The sequence below is a fragment of the Paroedura picta genome, chromosome 1, assembly GCF_049243985.1.
Source record: "Paroedura picta isolate Pp20150507F chromosome 1, Ppicta_v3.0, whole genome shotgun sequence".
In the NCBI taxonomy this organism is placed as follows: Eukaryota; Metazoa; Chordata; class Lepidosauria; order Squamata; family Gekkonidae; genus Paroedura; species Paroedura picta.
This window is the reverse complement of record NC_135369.1, coordinates 2,879,215-2,899,710: the sequence shown is the minus strand read 5'-3', so window position 1 is coordinate 2,899,710 and position 20,496 is coordinate 2,879,215. Positions and strand designations below refer to the sequence as shown.

Below are 20,496 nucleotides of genomic sequence, written 5' to 3'. Positions count from 1 at the left end.
AGCTCCCCACCTCCTTAGGCAGCCTATTCCACTGCTGAACTACTCTCTGTGAACATTTTTTCACATATATATCCATGGGGTTGTGATAGGTCAGACATATATATATATATATATATATATATATATATATATATATATATATATATATATATATATATATATATATATATAATATTTAATGAGCTTCTTTCAAAATAGAGGAAAAGCAGAGCCACAGAATCATAGTAAATAGGCAGAACGTGAAACGTCTCAATCCGAGAGCTATCACTCTGGTTCCAAAAATGAACATAACTTGGTAAACAGGGATTTAGAATTCTTCCCTTAGTTTCCTTTACTGAAGAAATCCAAATTGGTTTTCTCAGCAGTTAATCAGCACCCGGTGTGAGATGATTTCTAATCCGAGCCTTCCTCGGAAACCTAATTATTTATCTAGAAAATGAAACTGTGTGAAAATGAAGGTAATATCTGCTCAGTCACTTGTCTACAGCCTGGTATATTCTTAGGACGAAGCCTAGAAGTATTTACCGTCCTCTGTCAGCTGACTGAGAAAGGTGTCTCTTCCGTGGATGCTCAGATGTTGCCACGTTACGTTCCACCCCGCTTTTCATTCGTTTTGAAAGAAGATGATTAAATATTTGATATAACGTCACCAGCTATTTTCCGCCTCTCCAGGTTTTCAAGACCTGCACCATGTGGCCTGCTCATTTCCAGCCTCCAGGTGGGGTCCAGGGATCTCCTGGGATTTACAGGCAGCCAAAATCGTTCCCCTCCACTGCCAAATCTCCATGCCCTTCCCAACCCAGAGTTCTGTGAACATGAGTCAGCAGTGTGACTCAGTGGCTAAAAAGGCAAATGGGATTTTGGGCTGTATCAGACGGAGTATCGTGTCCAGTTCACGGGAGGTGATGGTACCACTTTACTCTGCTGTGGTTCGGCCTCACTTGGAGTCCTGTGTTCAGTTTTGGGCATCCCAGTTGAAGAGGGATGTAGACAAACTGGAGCGTGAGGGGTTTGGAGACCAAGAGGTAGGAGGAAAGGTTGGGGGAGCTTGGTCTGTTTAGGCTAGAGAGGAGGTGACTGAGAGGGGGTCTGATAACCATCATTAAAAAGGGTGCCATGTGGAGGATGGAGCAGAGTTGTTCTCTCTTGCCCTGGAGGGACGGACCAGAACCAGTGAAATTAATTCAAAAGAAATTCTGTCTAAACATCCGGAAGAAGTTCCTGACAGTCAGAGCTGTTTCTCAGTGGAACAGGCTTCCTCGGGAGGTGGTGGGTTCTCCATCTTTGGAGATTTTTAAGCAGAGGCTGGATGGCCATCTGACAGAGAGGCTGATTCTGTGAAGGCTCAAGGGGGTGGCAGGTAACCTCCTGGTTGGAAGGGACCTCCTGGGTCATCTAGTCCAGCCCCCCGCATAATGCAGGACACTCACAACCCTATCGCTCATCCACTGTCACCTTCAAATAGATTGATGATTTCTGGCCCTTGGGAAATCCACCAGGATGAAGACCTTTTTGGTCCAGGCTCCAACCTGGTGGAATGAGCTACTGGAAGAAGTGACCTGCAGGGGCTGACTCAGGACCTGTAAGATTTGTTTGTTTGTTTGTTTGCTTGCTTGCTTATTTACTTAGATTTTTATACCATCCATTCTTTATGGCTCTGGGCGGTTTACAAGGAACACGGCATAAATTTACATGGAACCTTATAACAACACTGAGAAACCGCTCTAACTGTCAGGAACTTCAGTGCTTCTAGTTTTGCAAGTAAAATTTCTTTCTCTTGTGACCACCGGAGTCAGACCATCTTTGTAATTGGTCTGAGCAGCTTTTCCCCTTAGCCAGGAAATCTGAAGGATTGGAGATACTGCATAAAACCTCTATGCTTCGGAAGCAAATGATTTTTAATTTTTTAATTTTTATTTTTTTACTGATTAATATGGGCCTTCTGCCTGATCCAGCAGGGCTCTTCTGATGTTCTTATCTTCTTATCCTGGGCGTGTTTCTTCAAATAGCTGCCATTTTGAGGTGGCCTGCAGAAGGGTTACGCTGTCCTGTGTTTCACCTGATAGTTTCAGGTAGGATGTCGTAGAATCAGAGTTGGAAGGGAGGCCAGGGTCATCTAGTCCAGCCCTCTGCAGAATGCAGGGAATTCACAATTCCCTGCCCACCCACAGTGACTCCAATTCCATGCCAAGATGATGCCCCCCCCCCCCCCCGCAAACCAGTCAGGCCACTCTAGCCTGGAAGAAATTCACCTCCCAACCCCTGGGAATGCAAGAAATGGCAAACAAGAGCCAAGCGTGGACACAATCCCTTCCTGACCACCCATTGATACACTGCCTAAATTCACAGAAATCTGCCTAAATTCCCCTTTGCTTCCCCTTTCTCTCTGAAGCAGCAGAACAAAGTTTGAGTCCAGGGCACCCTGAAGACCAACAAGGTCTTATTCAGGGTGTGAGCTTTTGGATTCCAGGTGTCATGATTAAGAGCAGCAGATTCTAATCTAGTAAACCAGGGTTGATTCCCTATTCCTCCACCTGCAGCCGGCTGGGTGATCTTGGCCCAGTCACAGTCCTGATAGAGCTGTTCTCACAGAGCCATTCTCTCAGTGCTCCCTCAGCCCGACCTCCCTCCCAGGGTGTATGTTGTGGGGAGAGGAAGGGAAGGCAGAGGTGAACTTTTTTGTGTTCATGCATGCACACGAAAGCTCCTACCTCAAATGAAAGCTGGTGGGTCTGTAACGGTGAGACTGGACGGAAGCTTGTTGGTTTCACCCAAGAGCGTTTGAATTTCCTGCCACTCAGATGGGCAGATAAGAAGAGCCCATTTCGAAACAAAAAGAAAGAAAGGAGAGGAAAGCTCTGCCTCTCCTTTCTCCCCCTCCCCACACCCCCCCTCCCCCCGCCCCTCGCCCTGCCCTCCCGGCTTCCTTTCCGGGCGATTGCGGTTGAGAGAAGCACTTCCTCTCTTCAGTTCTCCCCCTGAGTTTCAAACTGGGTTTCTTCAAAACCAGATTCCCCCTGCAAAATCAGCAAAGCCCCAGGCATGAGAACATACGAGGAGGAGCCCTGTTGATCAGGCCAGTGGCCCATCCGGGCCAATACTCTGTGCCACACTGTGCTGAAACCCAGGCGCTAGAAAAGATTTTTCAGTGTAAGGCACCTTTTCCGCACTAGGGATTTGGCCCAACTCATCCCTCATCCAATTGGAGGCTGTATTCCCAGTTCTGCATCACATCAGCACCGTCCCAGGCCTGGCCCAACTCAGACCCTCATTTGCCCCATGGGAAGGGGTCGTGGATAATTCTGTGTTCCCTTATTTGCTGCAGGCAGCGACGGGGCCTAGCCTATATTGGGCCCGGGCCGTCCAGCGGTGGAATAGTAGGGCCGTCCTGGCCCAGCTCCTCCCCATCCTCATTCAGGTACGGCATCTCAGAAAGGACAGAAAAAATGCCCCAGGGATCTCTTTCACACTTCCCAACATAGCTGAGCCGCCTGGGGCATTTTTAAAAATTATTTTTAAGAACACAATAGTGCAGGGGTAGTCAACCTGTGGTCCTCCAGATGTTCATGGACTACAATTCCCATGAGCCCCTGCCAGCGAGTGCTGGCAGGGGCTCATGGGAATTGTAGTCCATGAACATCTGGAGGACCACAGGTTGACTATCCCTGCAGTGCATTGATACACAAAATCATGTTCTGAAAACATTTTTTTTCCCAAACCGGTCCACGCCTCCCAGCTCCCATGTGGGAGCACAAATATGGGGCGGACAGGTGTAACGGCCTGAGTGTTCCCCCATGTTTGAGCAGGAAGAGGCGGGGCAATGTGCCCCGAGGCAAATGGCAGGCGGCAGCCCGGCGCACCGTCCACAGTGCGGTAAACATGAGGGCGTGTCCCTGAGGACCAAGATCAAGATAATTCATGCCAGCAGCCGGAGACAGATTAACATGCCCACCCATCTTGAATTATTTCCATAGGAGGCACCGCATTTCACCATGCAGAAAGGAAATCCATCGGCCTCACGGTAACTGAAGAAGTGAGCCCTGAGACTCCTGAAAACTTCTTCCAGGCCACAGATCATGTGCGCATTGAAGGTGCTCCTGGACTCTGGGTCTTGTCTCCTGCTACGGACAGACTCACGCGGCCGCTGTCTGGATCGATTTGAAGAAGGAAGCCATGACTCTCGAAATCTCCTCCCTGCCAACAGACTCCCACGGCCACCCATCTCGATGTGAAAATCTTGCTCCTCTCTAAGGTGCTCCCGGATTCAAATCTAGCGGTCACGTTGTAAACACCTTGTGGGCAGAGACTGGCCTTTCTCGTTTTGTTTTCTTGCTCACAACCAGATTGCTGTGCGCCCAGGAAGGCATGGGCCTCATAAACACTGCGCCACTAGAACAATGCAGGCTTTTCTTATCAGGGAAGATCTGTGGAGTTGACAGTTCTGGGTTGGGACAAACCAAGAGATCTGAACTATGTTCAGTTTTGGGCTCCCCAGTTGAAGAGGGAGGTAGACAAACTGGAGCATGTCCAGAGGAGGGCAACAAAGATGGTGAGGGGTTTGGAGACCAAGACGTATAGAGAAAGGTTGGGGGAGCTTGGACTGTTTAGCCCGGAGAGGAGACGACTGAGAGGGGATCTGAGAACCCTCTTCAAGTAATTAAAAGAGTGCCATGTAGAGCAGTGGTCCCCAACCTTTTTCAGGCTGGGGCCCAGTGTCAGAATGGAGGGCGATTGCCCAGACCGCGCATGGTGTGCATGCGCGGACGAAAACGCGCACGTGCGGCACTTTTGCGCATGCGCACGTGCGTGAACAGCTGCATTTTCGGCCCTGCTTCCCTCTTCCTCCCCTCCCACAGTAAGAAGCTTGCCGGGCCGCAAGCTTGCGGCCTGGTAAGTTTCTTACTGCAGGGGGGGGGGCGGGGGGGGGAGCCACGGCTCAGGGCCAGGGCCTTCACAGCCCGGCACCGGGCCACAGCCCGGTGGTTGAGGACCACCAATGTAGAGGATGGAGCAGAATTGTTCTCTCTTGCCCCAGAGGGACAGACCAGAACAAATGGGATGAAATTAATTCAAAAGAAATTCCATCTAAACCTCCGGAAGAAGTTCCTGACAGTCAGAGCGGTTTCTCAGTGGAACAGGCTTCCTCGGGAGGTGATGGGTTCTCCATCTTTGGAGATTTTTAAGCAGAGGCTGGAGAGCCATCTGACGGAGAGGCTGATTCTGGGAAGGCTCAAGGGGGTGGCAGGTGACAGTGGATGAGCGATTGGGATGTGAGTGTCCTGCATAGTGCGGAGGGTTGGACTAGATGACCCAGGAGGCCCCTTCCAACTCTATGATTCTAAATTCCATCTCAACATCCGGAAGAAGTTCCTGACAGTCAGAGCGATTCCTCAGTGGAACAGGCTTCCTCAGAAATACTGATTTGTGTCTGAGTCTGGCTCTTGTAGTCCTTTTTTGCATAATACCAAATTGTACACCAATTTGTTGTTGGGAGGCAAATTTCTTCCAGGCCAGACTGGCCAGGGATTCTGGGGGGGGGGTCTGGGGGGATCATCTGGGCATTTAATTGGGGTCATTGGGTGAGCAGGTAGTTGTGGATTTCCTAGGTGACCTTCCAACTCTTTGATTCTATTATTCTGTTCCTGATATACTTCCTATTCCCATCATGATTTCCCTCCCAGTAGAGGCTCCTTCAGAGGCCCGTATTTCAGCCCCCGCCCCCCCTTCGGAGGCTAGCTAGGTGGCAAACTGAAAAGGGAGTTCTTGGTCGCGGCCCTGAAACTTTGGAGCACCCTCTCCAAGGAATGGGCCTGCCTCCGATGTCGCCTCCTTCCAGCAGGTGAAGACTTCCGTTTTGCCTGCTGTTCCTCCAGACCTTCCTTCCTTCCTGTTTCTGCATTTCAATAGTGTGAATGTTTGAACTGTTAATCCGCTTTGCTTAATTGTTGTTTTTAACGGGGTTATAATTGCGCTTTTAAAAATGTTGTTGAACACTCACCTCCTTGGGGCCCCAAGATTGGGTGGAAAGGTGGCATGAAAATGTTCTAAATAAAATAAAGAGGGGCACCTCTCAAACTGGCAAAGTTTTATTCGGGCTATAAGTTTTCAGGTGCACACAGTGTGGGGTAGTGCTTAAGAGCGGAAGTCTCTGGGTTCGATTCACCGCTCCTCCTCCACGTACAGCCAGCTGGGTGACCTTGAGCCAGTCGCAGTTCTCTTAGAGCTGTTCTTGGAGAGCAGTTCTCTCAGAACTCTCTCAGCCCCACCTATCTCGAAGAATGTCTGTTGTGGGGAAGAGAGGGGCAGGTGGTGGTGAGCCACTTTGATATTCCTTTGAGTAGTAAAAAGCAGGGTGCAAAAAATAAGCTCTTCTTCTTTTCATGGTCTTAAAGATGCCCCTGGACTCAGACCCTGTTCTGCTTCCTCAGACTAACATGGCTACACACCGGAATCTACCTAAATAAACTAAATTATAGGTACATAACAGCAGTCATGTTAATTAGATAGTGAGTGAGAATTAAGCAGAATTCCAGGGAAATTTTCAAAGCTCTGACTCGTGAACGCTTTTCAGGAAGGCCTGTGGCTCAGTGGTAGAGCAAGCAGAAGGTCCCCGGTTCAATCCCAGGCAGCCTCTCCAGTTAGAAAGGACCAGGCAGGAGGGGATGGGGAAGACCTTTCTCTGCCTGAGACCCTGGAGAGCCCTGGGGAGGGGCCAGAGCTCAGGGGCGGAGCCTCTGCTTGGCAGGCAGGAGGTCCCCGGTTCAATCCCAGGCAGCATCTCCAGCTGAAAGGACCAGGCAGGAGGGGATGGGGAAGACCTTTCTCTGCCTGAGACCCTGGAGAGCCCTGGGGAGGGGCCAGAGCTCAGGGGCAGAGCCTCTGCTGGGCAGGCAGGAGGTCCCCGGTTCAATCCCAGGCAGCATCTCCAGCTGAAAGGACCAGGCAGGAGGGGATGGGGAAGACCTTTCTCTGCCTGAGACCCTGGAGAGCCCTGGGGAAAGGCCAGAGCTCAGGGGCAGAGCCTCTGCTTGGCAGGCAGGAGGTCCCCGGTTCAATCCCAGGCAGCATCTCCAGCTGAAAGGACCAGGCAGGAGGGGATGGGGAAGACCTTTCTCTGCCTGAGACCCTGGAGAGCCCTGGGGAGGGGCCAGAGCTCAGGGGCAGAGCCTCTGCTGGGCAGGCAGGAGGTCCCCGGTTCAATCCCAGGCAGCATCTCCAGCTGAAAGGACCAGGCAGGAGGGGATGGGGAAGACCTTTCTCTGCCTGAGACCCTGGAGAGCCCTGGGGAGGGGCCAGAGCTCAGGGGCAGAGCCTCTGCTGGGCAGGCAGGAGGTCCCCGGTTCAATCCCAGGCAGCATCTCCAGCTGAAAGGACCAGGCAGGAGGGGATGGGGAAGACCTTTCACTGCCTGAGACCCTGGAGAGCCCTGGGGAGGGGCCAGAGCTCAGGGGCGGAGCCTCTGCTGGGCAGGCAGGAGGTCCCCGGTTCAATCCCTGGCATCAGGCCGTGGGTGACAGAAAAGACAGCCTGAGATCCTGGAGAACGGCTGCCGGCCTGAGCAGACGATATTGACCTTGCTGGATCTAAAGGTCGGATTCAGTCGAAGGCAACTCCATGCGTCCATGTGCTTGCCCAGAATAACCTTTCTTGACCCTGCCCCTGCCCATCTGCTTCCTTCTCCTCAGTCCTTCCATCCCTTCCCCAAATTCTCAGCAGTGTGGTGCCCTCCCAGCTGGCCTGCCAAATCAGCACAACATGCCAACACTGGAGACGCAGAATAGCGGGCACCCCAGCCTTCAGCCGACGGTCCTCCAGGCATCTCTGGGCGCTGCCACCTGCTCTCCCGCCAGGCCTTGTCTGCTCAGGTCAGGAACTGAACCGTCCACCTGAGCAGGACGCCGCCAGCCCCGCCCTGCAGGGCACCGCTGTGGATTGCTCAGCGCACCAAGTATGCGGACGGTCCAGGTCTCTTCCGCCTCTCTCGGGCCTCTTCTCTCCTCTGGGCATCCTGTCGGCAGACAGCTATTATCCTGGTGCCGAAGACTCTAGTCTGTCAGGGTTTGTCAGCTGACGGGGCGGGCACCGTGAGGAAGTCTCCTCCGCAAGGCTGCCGGACAACCTTGCCTCGACACTGTTGCGGTCTTTCTCTCACACACACTCACACAAAGACACACACACACACCACCCTTCTTCTCTTCCTCCTTGAGATCCAGCGCTCGGCGGGGCTGGGCGTATGTGCTGCTGCCTGACCTCTGGGGAGACGGTGAGTGACCGGCGGCTTTGGGGCAGGGGGGAAGGGGCAGAGCTCCGGACAGGGCTGCCCCCCAGGGCCAAGGCGCGGAGGACGGATGTTTTCGTTCCTTGACGAAATTCATTTTCCTCCGAACGAGTCACGACAGGCAGCTGGGGGGTTGAGACAGAGAGACGGTAAGAAATGGGGAAGTTGGCGCCAGGTCGAGCCGGTGGCGCCCAGATCCTCTCTGGCTGATCGTCGGACGCTGGCTGCTTAGGCTGGGGCTCGGCACAAGACGGGCGCCTCGGAGCACGTGCAAAGTGCGGACTGAGTCACGGCAGGCCTGCAAGGTCGGAAATTGGGCACAGGGTGTGGGCGCACGTCAGAGCCCCAAACGGCTCAGCAGGGAAACTGCCGAACGAGCTGATGGTGCAGATAGTTGCCAACTCAGAGAAGGGAGATTCCTGGAGATTTGGGGATGGACTCGGGAGATTTGGGCAGTGGAGTGAGTTCAGCAGGTGTGTGCCACACAGGGCACCCTCCGAAGGTGCCACTTCCCCCAGGGCAACTGAAGACTTTTGCCTGGAGTTCCGTTGTAATTTCTGGAGATCCCGGCCAACACAGAATCATAAAGGGACCCCAAGGGTCATCTAGTCCAGCCTTCTGCACAAGGCAGGAAACTCACAACTCCCTGCCCACCCACAGTGACCCCAATTCCTTGCCCGGACCCACATTCTCTGAAAACCAGCTGTGTTTCCAGACAAAGTGTGGGAAAGGGGGAAATCGCTTCCACACACTCATATGGAAACAGAGAAAGGGACGTTGGGGTCAGGTGTCGTGTTCCGGAAGGGCAGAGAGAGAAAAAACTCTTCTGTTTGGAATGCAGGCAAGTTTCTAGTCCTCGTGGCAGCCCACCAAAGAAGCTGGGTCAGGACAAAATGGCCCCGTCCGAGCCAGGGCCCTGTTGCAGGAAGAGGCAAGGGGGAAGCGGATGTTCCCTGCCCCCCCCCCCCAGGAATGAGAGGCATGCCGGCTATTGCTGACTTGCAAAGAGGATCCTTCTTGGTATCCTGCTCATTAGCCACAGAAGAAGAAGAGTTGGTTTCTTGTACCCTTCCCATCCTCTCCCCTGTGCGGGGGGTGGGGCTGAGAGCTCTGAGAGAACTGCTCTGTGAGAACAGCTCTAACAGGGCTGTGACTGGCCCACGTTGGCTGCACCTGGAGGAGAGGGGAAACAAACCCGGCTCTCCTTATTAGAAGGCACTGCTCTTAACCAGACGCCACGCTAAGAAACCTTTTCTCCATGAATTGTGAAGAGGCCAGGGGGCCCTGGTGCCACCTCCAGGATGGAGGCTGAGGAGTGCGGGGGAGGGGCATAATGCCCGACAGCCCACCTTCCCAAGTGGCCATTTTCTCCAGTCAAACTGACCCCCCGCCTTCTGGAGATCCCTGATTACGCCAGGAGCTCTCCAGCCAACACCTGGAGGTTGGCATCCCTAGGAACAAGACCTCCTACCATGACATCATTTGTGGCCTTTCCTCTTCTCCCAAGACCCCTTTTGACCAAGACCCCAAAGCACACAAAGAAAATGCAGTTCTATACCTGCTGCCATGGGGGAGAACCAGGTGTCAGCGTGGAGGGACGGGGCGTATCTTGGCTTTGTGTTATTTTTCTATTTGCTTCACTTATTTATGTCTTTGAGGGGGAGGAGACCTGCAGCTGCTTCCATCATTCCCCTCCCCTCCATTTTACCCTCACAACAGCCCTGCGAGGGGGCCTGCATGATCGCCCTAAGTTATCCCAGCGAGTTTCCATGGCAGAGTAGGGATTCGAACACAGGACTCCTAGAACGGCACTCTAACCCCGACATCCCAGTGGTATTAGGGGGCTACCCCACCTCCAAGGGCTCCTCCCATCAGGCAGAAAGCGGCAGGGCCCAACACCACCTGTTGGATTTCTCCCTTTCAGGCGGCGCTCCACCGCAGAGACTCTCTGCTGAGGCCGGAGGGGAAGATTGTGCCGGCACCCAAACAAACGTGCCGGGAAATGATTCTCCCCAGAGGTATTCCGTGCGGAGGCCGGCCTCACTGCATGTCCCCCGTCTGGTTTTTCATCCTGCCACCAAGAGGCAGGTTTCGTGGCTGGGGGGGGTGGGGGGAGCAGCCCAAGCAGCAGGCTGCGGCTCACGAGCGACGGAGGTGTGATGCCCTCACAGGTGTGTGCAAGACAGCCAGGGCGGGTGTGGGCTATTCCGGCTCTCCCGGTTCCTCAGGTGGCAGCTGTAAAGGTCTCACCTGCCGCCTTCCAGGCCTGGAGGGTCCCGCCTGCATGTTGGAAGAGTTGCCAGATGCAGGTTGGGAAAATTCTGGAGACTTGGGGATAGAGCCGGAGAGGACAGGAACGGCTGCGGGGGACAGTACCCTACAGACACACACCCCCCCCACCTGCCAAAGTGGCCGTTTTCTCTGGGGAAACCGGCCCTGGTAGTCTACAGGCGAGCTGCAAATCTGGGGGATCCCCAGGCCCCATCTGGAGGCTGGCATCCCTACAAGGCAGCCCTTTAAGGGGAACTGACCTCAACGGTCCAGAGGTCCGTGGTAACGCCCAGAGGTCTCGTGAACCCGCTGGGGAATCGGTAGCCCCAGACCCCAGGCAGGTCGCCCACCAACTGGGCTGTCTGAAACAGCGTCCTGTTCCGCCTGCGTCTCTGAGGTTACACTTTGCAGGGATCTCTGCGTATGCTTAGGAGCCATCCGTCCAAACACTCCGGGGCTACAGTTCGGCGTTGCTGAATTGGTTCCAGGCCTCTGCACAGCCAGAGGGGTTCTGTTTTGGCCCCTTTCCTTTTGACTTCTGTTTATAGCCGCTTCCTGAATCGCTACCCGCAGGAGGTCGGTGACAGTGGTCACTGAGTTGCCCTCAAGCTCTGGGCCAAGGACCGGGGACCCACCTGCATCATGCAGGGCACATCCATCCGTCGGGGCTGCCAACCTCCAGACGGGGGCTGGAGATGTCCTGAAATGACAGCTGATCTCCTGCAGACAAAAAGAGCCAGAGTCCTGGAGCACCTGCAAAACTAAGAGAAAATTTGTGGCATAAGCTTGCATGAGCCCCGGTTCCCTTCTTCAGAGCCTTTTGAGTCTGTCTGGAGCAGCAGAAAAGAGCCAGAGTCTAGCAACACCTTCAAGACAAACAAAATCAGTGGCAGGGGAGTCACCGCTAGAATGGGAGTCCATCTGTCCCTATATCCTGGAGAGTGGAGTGATTTCAGATGTTAAATGACATGATTAGGTGTGATATGCAGAGGGACAAGTAGGCATGAAGCTCAAGACAATGCATCCGGGACTGAATCCAGACCTAGGTTTCCTTTCTCATTACTTCCCCTCTGCGCAACACTGCTGTGGGGATTGGAGGGGTGGCTGCTGGAGAGAAAGGTTTCAGGGAGGGGGGGGAGAGAGCGCATCGGGGTACAAGGCCCTAAAGCAGCCATTTTCCCCTGGGGGACCGATCTTGTCCATCAGGAGAGAATAGCAGAGGCTCTCCAGGTGTCACCTGGAGCCTGGCAACCTTACTCGAGACGATCTTGTGGCAGCTGCCCGCTTCTTGAAAATAAATTACATTTGGGACAATGGAGAAAGCAGGCCTGAGGGGTTTCCGGAACAACCGAGGTTCTGGAGTTGAGACAAAAGGATGAAAACAGGAAGCAGCCGACATCTTGTAGGGGGGGAGAAAGGAGGGGAGGAAACAGACGGCCTGGGCCGAAAATGTGCTCCAAGGGAGTCAGGCAAACGGGGCCGGCCTCTTCGAAGCCTTCTCGTGGGGCCAAGCCACAGTGCCCACCAGGGAGGGGAGGGTCCCAAGCAGGCTTGTGCACTTTGGCGCACTTTGGCCACATCGGTAGCCGTTCAAGCCCGAAGCAGCCAGCACCGAACCGCACCGAACCGCACCGAACCACACCAGCCTACCTGAGGTCAGGGTCAGGTGCACATCTCTGCACAGGATTTTAATTTTAGACTGCCACTCTGGGTTGGACAATACCTGGAGATTTGGGGCTGGGGCCTGGGGGGACAGAGACCTCAGTGAGGTCCAAGGCCCCTGACCCCCCCCCCTCCCAAGCATCCATTGTCTCCAGGGGGACTGACCTCTGTGGTCTGCAGAGGAGCTCTCCTCCCAGGGGATCCCTCCTGCAGATCCCTCCTCCAGACCACACCTGGGGGCTGGCAGCCCTAAAGGGGACAGGCTTGACCCAGCGCAGAGTTAAGGGACATGCAAATTCTGCACAGTGTGGAGCCGTCTTAAGAGGTTGGCAGGTGAAACAGGGGCGAGGCCTCCGTGGGCCAGAGAGCACCTCCTCCGAATCAAGAAGCGAATTCTTGCTCTGCTTTTCAGCTGGCCACATGCGTCTAGCATGGCTCTCCTGGGATTACGACTGATCTGTAGCGGGCAAGGGCTGTAGCGGGCAGGGGCTGCTTCAGAAGGACTCCTCTCTGGCCTCACCACCCCTGAGGACCCTCCCCCTAGGGACAGCCCCCCCCCCCAAATCTCCAGGAATTTCCCAGCTCAGTTGGCAACACTGCGCCAGCCACCTGTTCCAAATTCCAGTAGATAATCCATTGCTATAAATAACAACAACAATAATAATAATACATTTTTATTCCGAGCTTGCCTCTCCCTGGTCAGCTCGGGACGGGGAACGAGCGGTTTTCAAACACTCCTGCAAAAAGGAATTAAAGTGTTCGTAAAAACATTAAAAACCCTTGAACTGCCCCCTGCTGCTCTGGACGCACGTCTTTCTGAGGACGGTCAAGGCTTGGAAGGTTGGCGGATGGCCTGCACAGCAGGGAGGGCAGCGTCTTGGTGTAGACCTGTGGACCTGGCAGAACTGTGTGCAGTTCTGGAGGCCTCACTTCAAGAAGGACATTGATAAAATTGAAAGGGTACAGAGGAGAGCGACGAAGATGATCTGGGGCCAAGGGACCAAGCCCCATGAAGATAGGTTGAGGGACTTGGGAATGCTCAGCCTGGAGAAAAGGAGGTTGAGAGGGGACATGATAGCCCTCTTTAAGTATTTGAAAGGTTGTCACTTGGAGGAGGGCAGGATGCTGTTTCTGATGGCTGCAGAGGAGAGCACACGCAGTAATGGGTTTAAACTTCAAGTACAACGATATAGGCTAGATATCAGGAAAAAGTTTTTCACAGTCAGAGTCGTTCAGCAGTGGAATAGGCTGCCTAAGGAGGTGGTGAGCTCCCCCTCACTGGCAGTCTTCAAGCAAAGGTTGGATACACACTTTTCTTGGATGCTTTAGGATGCTCTGGGCTGATCCTGCGTTGAGCAGGGGGTGGGACTAGATGGCCTGTATGGCCCCTTCCAACTCTATGATTCTATGATTCTAACCACTGAGTTTGCAGAATAGTTGTAAGGTCCGGAGGACCCTCATCTCACGCAGAGCGTTCTAGCCGATGCCTGAAGACCTCCGAGGAGGGAGAGCCCCTTCCTTGGCCATGGCTAGAGTTGCGAGGCTCCCCAGGGGAGACGGGGTCCCCTGCCACCGTGCCCCGCCCCCTATCAGATGGCCAGCAGGAGAACTAATTAGGAGAGAGAGGAGGGCGACGTGAACATGTCACTTCCTGTATGCAGAGGAAGTGGCGTCATCACATTCGCAACACCCAGGCGATGCTCTGGTGTTTGGGCAAAAAACTCTATGGTAGGGCTGTAAAAGATCAACAAGATCCCCCAGGGTGAAAGCTTTTGTGACCCTTCACCGGACACACATGGGGACCCCAAAGCGAGCTTTGACTCTTGAGAGCCAGTATGGCGTCATGGTTGAGAGCGGAGGCTTCGAATCTGGTGAGCCAGGTTTGGTTCCCAGCTCCCTCACATGCATCCAGCTGGGTGACCTTGGGCTAGTCACAGTCCTGATGATTCTGTTCTCACAGAGCAGTTCTGTCAGAGCTCTCTCCGCCCCACCTCCCTCGCAGGGGAGAGGAAGGGAAGGCGAATGGAAGCCGCTTTGAGACTCCTTCGGGCATTGAACAACAGGGGATAAAAACCTTCTTCTTATCCCCTAGAGAATCTTGTTTTGACTTTCAGCTGCTCCTCAGCTTGAATTTTGCTCTTCTACTGCAAACCGACAGGGCTACCCATCTGAAAATATCTTGTAGGACTTGTTTTGTAGACCCTCGGGTTTGCCAGCCTCCAATGGGACCTGGAGGTCTTCTAGAATTACAAGGGGTCAGACGACAGAGATCAGTTCCTCTGGAGAAAATTGCCGTTCTGGTGGGTGGACTTGATGCCACTCTACTCCACTGAGGTCCCTCCCCGGCCCCCCCTTTCAGACTGTGCCATCAATCCAAGACGTTGGCTCAGTGGGCAGATGTGTCATGGAGGTGCTTTGACACTCACTAAGAGTCCCCTGGGAAGGCAGCCATAAAATGCATAGAGAGGTCAGGGAGCAGAGATAACCAGTCGCTCTACCTGCAGGGAAGGGAGGCAGATCTGGGCATCGTAAAACATGATCTGGGCATCCAGAAGTGTGGAATGTGGGCCCTGAGTGCCTGGGAAGATCAGGGTTTACCTTTCCACGTGGGAAGGGGTTCTCCTGAACGTGGGTTGCATGAGTGACTTCCTGCCGCAAGAAGCAGGAAGGGTGCCCATTATTCTGGGGCTGGAAATGGGATTCCCCTGCATCGGCCAGGTGAGGAAATAGTATTTGCATCGGGGGGGGGGGGGGGGGAGGTCGGAGGTAAACCTCCTGCTTGGTTAAGTTTTGCTTAGTGATATGATTCTTCTGCTGTTTTCGTTAGAGCTGCGTAACCAGGAGGAATTATGGTCATTTTCTTTGGATTTCTCTCGTTTAACAACCTGTAGCTTTGAGCGCCTCTGGTGGCGCAGAGTGGTAAGGCAGCAGACATGCAGTCTGAAATCTCTGCCCATGAGGCTGGGAGTTCGATCCCAGCAGCCGGCTCAAGGTTGACTCGGCCTTCCATCCTTCCGAGGTTGGTGAAATGAGGACCCAGCTTGCTGGGGGGTAAACGGTCATGACTGGGGAAGGCACTGGCAAACCACCATATTGAGTCTGCCATGGAAACGCTGGAGGGCGTCACCCCAAGGGTCAGACATGACTCAGTTCTTGCACAGGGGATACCTTTACCTTTTAGCCTTAGTTTTGCTGTTTAAAAGACCAGATTGTTTCTCTTCTGCGCTGGTTAAACCTCAGTTGGAATATTGTGCCCACCGTTCAGGAAGGAGATCGACAAGTTGGAAGATCATAGAATAACAGAGTTGGAAGGGACCTCCTGGATCATCTAATCCAACCACCTGCACTATGCAGGACACTCACCACCCTCTTGCTCACCCACTGCCACCTGCCACCCCCTTGAGTCTTCTCAGAATCAGCCTCTCCGTCAGATGGCTCTCCAGCCTCTGTTTAGAAATCTCCAAAGATGGAGAACCCACCACCTCCCGAGGAAGCCTGTTCCACTGAGGAACCGCTCTGACTGTCAGGAACTTCTTCCGGGTGTTTAGATGGAATTTCTTTTGAATTAATTTCATCCCATTGGTTCTTGTCCGTCCCTCCAGGGCAAGAGAGAACAACTCTAGGAAGATTGCGGGCAAGGAAGGGTTTAGAGAGGTGGGTCTGTCTAGCTTGGAGGAGGGCCAGGGGTGATGGGGTATCTGGGTATAACTACATAGAAGGTAGACATGTTGAAGAGGGGGGGGCGACGTGTTTCCTGCAGCTTTAAAGACAAGGATTATGCAGCAGATTCAGATTATGGGGAAGGAGCTTCCACTGAAAGACCAGAAAGCATTTTCTGAGTAAGAGGGCTGTTTGTAGATAAGATTTTTCTACCTCTGAGGAAGGTGAAGTCTCCTTTGTTGTTTAGGAGGAGATTGGATGAGCAGCTGCCAGGAGGGTGTCATTTTTAAGTCCCCAAGAAGGTGGGGAGGGCTGGACTGGATGACCTTTGGTGGTCTCTTCCAGCTCTGTGTGATTCTGATTCTGAAATTCCTGCCCATGCAACCTTGGCCACTTGTTCACGTTGATACACACAAACAGGAGAGAAGCTGAAGTAATCGTCCCTGCCCTCTGGACTTGCTCAGAGGTAGCCTTTACTCGTGTTCCCCCAAACCATTGGTAAAGCAGGGGGTTGTATTTAATTTGGGGTGGTAGCAAACCAAGAACATGCTACATACATTGACCCAAGGTGGGGGTTTGTGACACATGAGAGAAGGTCTTCTCAAGGGCAGCCCCAAAATAATGGAACGGCCTCCCCAGAAAGTTGTGCCTGCCCCCCTCTCTAGGAAGCAACCAAAGTTGGTTTTATTTAGATTCCAAGTTTCCATAGGTCTGGTTTAAATGTGATGCTCCCCCATGGGAGAGACAGCACTCCTCATGTAGCTTTCTCTGACTTTCATTTCAACCAGGGGAGGGGTGCTAGGTAAATAAATCAGAGGTATGACCCTGCCTTAACCGGATGTGTTCCCCATTTTCCCCGCAGTCGAGATGGAGACCTTCAGCTCCCGCAGCCTAGCCATACAGGCCGAGAAGAAAATCCTTAGCCGAATGGCCAGCAAATCCATGGCCAACATGTTCATCGACGATACCAGCAGCGAGATCCTGGACGAGATGTACCGGATCTCCAAGGAGTACACCCAGAACCGGGCCGAGTCCCAGAAGGTCATCAAGAACCTCATCAAGGTGACCGTCAAGATCTCCGTCCTCTACCGCAACAACTGCTTCAGCGACGAGGAGCTCTGCTTGGCGGAAGAATTCAAACACAAGCTCCACCAAGGGGCCATGACCGCCATCAGCTTCCACGAGGTGGACTTCACCTTCGAGAAGGCCGTCTTGGCCCAGCTGCTCCAGGAATGCCGGGACTTGCTGCTGAGGCTGGTGGAGAAGCACCTGACGGCCAAATCCCTCGGCCGTATCCGTCACGTCTTTGACCATTTCGCCGACACGGAGCTCCTGACCCAGCTGTACAGTCCGGGGGAGCCCTACCAACCTCGTTTGAAAAAGATCTGCGCGGGGCTGAACAAGCTCATCGACGAAGGGAAATTGTGAACATCCGCTGGGACAGGAGATCGAGAAGAACACCTCAGCAAATCGCATCCGTGCAAATCTTTCCACTGGGGAAATTAGGCAGGGGCACCCTACCCGAATGCCTTATTGGGGGGGGGGCACCACTGTGACTCAGGTTATGAACTTGATTTACAAAGCTCAGGCACTGGGAAAAGGCCAACTGGACCTGTGACAGGTCAATTTCTTCTCTGCACCCACCAGCCAGTGGGTGCCAGTATGAAGATCGTTTCAGAGGGTCACCATGTTGGTCTGGACGGTTAAATTTGAGTCCGGAAGCTCCTTACAAACAAGATTTTTCAGACCGTGAGCTTTCAAGATTCCCAGCTCTCTTCATCAACTCTCCAGCCAGTCCAAATGCCCACTGGCTCTTGAAAGCTCCTGCTCTGAAAAATCTTGATGGGTTTTCTGTGTTTGTCTCTAGTGATAGAAAAGTCCAGGAGCCCCTTCAAGATGAACCAAATTTGTGGCAGGAGAGGAGCTTTCGTGAGCATTGACTCATGAAAGCGCATAACCTGCCACAGGCTCTTTAAGGTGCTCCTGGACCCATTCCGCAGACGTTAGAGAGCCAATTTGGTGTAGTGGTTAGGAGTGCGGACTTCTAATCTGCCATGCTGGGTTCGATTCTGCACTCCCCCACATGCAGCCAGCTGGGTGACCTTGGGCTCGCCACAGCACTGATAAAACTGTTCTGACCGAGCAGGAATCTCAGGGCTCTCTCAGCCTCACCCACCCCACAGGGTGTCTGTTGTGGGGAGAGGAAAGGGAAGGCGAATGGAAGCCACTTTGAGCCTCCTTCCGGTAGGGAAAAGCGGCATATAAGTACCAACTCTTCTTCTTCTTCTTCTTCTTCTTCTTCTTCTTCTTCTTCTAGATAATGCGCTTTCAATGCACTTCAGAAGCAGATTTTCCTGTTCTGCACAGGAAATTCCAGCTGCAAAAGCACATTGAAAGTGCATTATCCAACATGTGCAGAACGGGCCCACGTGGACTCCACTCTTCTGAAAATACTTGTCAATGTCCCCTGCTACTGGGCTTGAATCCAGCCGGTATTATCCACCAAATTTTCTGAGATGATAGCATAGATTCGGGAGAAGTTCCCGCCATATTTGGTAGCAGCTGACCCCGACACTTTTTCTGAGCCTTTCGGATTGCTTGCAGCCCCTTGCGCCTTCCAGCTGGCCTTGGCAACCAGTGAAAATCAGACATATAAATGCAGCTGCAAAACAAAAAAACGAAAGGAAGAGTTTTTTCTAACATGCTAAATGAGGCGAGGGGAAAGTCAGGACAGCCCCTTTTAATCTCTGCTCGCTTGGGTATTCTTTACTTGCTCCCCTGCAAATCTTCCTGGATCGCCGCAGGTGAGGAGAAATGAGATTCGTGTTATATTGTACGTTGTTTACAGCTTAGATTTTGCTTTCTTATGGGGGGAGGAGAGATAGATACCCGATCATCAATCAGCGAGACACCTCGCTAGCAAACCGTGGCTGCTTTTTAAAATCCAGTCTCCGACAAATGAAATCTGGGTGCTGCCGATGCTTGCTGGAGCCAGTGCTCAACACGACAGCCCCCACTTTGTGTGCAGAAGGACCCTCCCCCCGGAACTTCTAGGTAAAGATCTCAGGTACCCGGTGGTGGGGAAAGCCTTCCCTCAAGCCCCCGGAACAGATAAAGGGTCTAACAATCGCTCATGAAACCACTTCCCAGGGGAGCCAGGATGGCAAGTGACCCTGCCCAGGCCAGTAATTTCCTGCTCCCAGCTGCCAGCCTGGGCCATGCACCTCCTGATTGCACCTACCTCCCGCTGCGGCCCTCTCCCCTGCCGCCACCACCCCATTGCCATGAAAACGGGGAACCGGCTGCTCCCATTGGCTGGCATTCTCACATGGATCCCGTGTTTAGGGAAGGGGGCGGAGCCTGGACCCCTACACCTGCCTCAAACCGCCTCCTTTCTCCTCCTCTTTAGTCGTCCTCAGGTGTGGCAGGGAGGCGTGGCCAGTTGACATCACTTCCGGCCCGATTCCAGGGCTCCTCGAAGCTTGGAAAGTATTTCTGGGGCTCCTCTGAGGTCAAAAGGCTCGACAGGTCGTGCTTGTGGCCAAGAGAAGGAGACGCGACCGTTTCCTTTCTTACCTTTTTGGGGAAATCTCCCAGGGGACTGTTGTGGGACAGAGCCGTCTTCTGAAACTGGACTCAGGAAATGCGGAGGTTGAAAATAAACTCTCCCTTTGAAATAGCACGGTGTTCCTCTTTTTGCAAGACGGTCGAGTCAGAAGTCATCCTGGTCCGGCTCATTCCAGTTTCACCCTGCCGGACTGTCCTGGGAGTAGTCTGCACAAGGCTTTCTACCCACGCCCAGAACGAATGAATCCCTCCCATCCACACTGAATTCGATTTGCATTTTGATTTGGGGTACTTTAAATGTTCCCTCTGCAACATCCATGATTGGATTCATGGTGACCCTACCTTTCTCCTGCAATATCCTGGATGGATATAAGCCTCAATATTTCAAAAACCGCCATGAGTACATGTGCAGATTTTTGCTTTTCTCGAATTAACTCCCTTCTCCTTGCCTCTGAGCAAAGCAGTCTTCCCTGATTGGTCAGGGTGTCAGTTCCAAGACTTCCTGGTTCCTGGTTGCAAGGCTTCCCTTAAAGTGACTGCGCTCCAGAAGCCCTAACTTCCCTCAGCAGAGATTTGCCTCTTGGATTTATCCCTCCTCCTCTGCTGTCTCCAGTCCCCCCCCCGCCCCCTCATTAAAGAAAACAGTGTCCTGCTGCACTTGGCACCCCTCCCCATTCTGAGCTTCCCCAATCTAGTCCAGAACACTTTGTTTCAATTGGGGGGGGGGGAGGAAGACCCGAGTTCAAATCCATCTGAACTCAGCAGGATCCGCAACGGAAAGAACAAAGGAAGTGCAGAATCAGCCCTGGTCAGCCACGACTCTTGGAAGGGGGTGAGGGCAGGGGACCATTAACAAATCATTTGGGTCCCTCAGTGAGCCAGAGAGGAAGGCGAATGGGTTGCACACAAAAAAGCTCAGGCCCCAGCCTGGGGGAACAAATGAGATCAGGGCCGTGCGGGACCTTCCACAGGCTGAGCTGTTCCGCCATCCCTATGGCTGAGGCCTAGTGGGAACAATGTCAGCATCTGCTGGCCTCCCTGTCCACAACTCACCCAAC

The 20,496-nt window shown here is 53.3% G+C and overlaps 1 protein-coding gene across 1 annotated transcript; it reads left to right on the top strand.

Annotated features, from left to right (window-relative positions):
• The first annotated feature begins 7,999 nt into the window (after positions 1 to 7,999).
• On the top strand, positions 8,000 to 19,550 carry TNFAIP8L2 (TNF alpha induced protein 8 like 2). The gene is made up of 2 exons (XM_077319778.1): positions 8,000 to 8,263; positions 16,734 to 19,550. Exon 2 carries the CDS (start codon positions 16,739 to 16,741, stop codon positions 17,297 to 17,299), a length of 561 nt encoding a protein of 186 aa, XP_077175893.1. The 5' UTR covers positions 8,000 to 8,263; positions 16,734 to 16,738; the 3' UTR covers positions 17,300 to 19,550.
• The last annotated feature ends 946 nt before the right edge of the window (positions 19,551 to 20,496 follow it).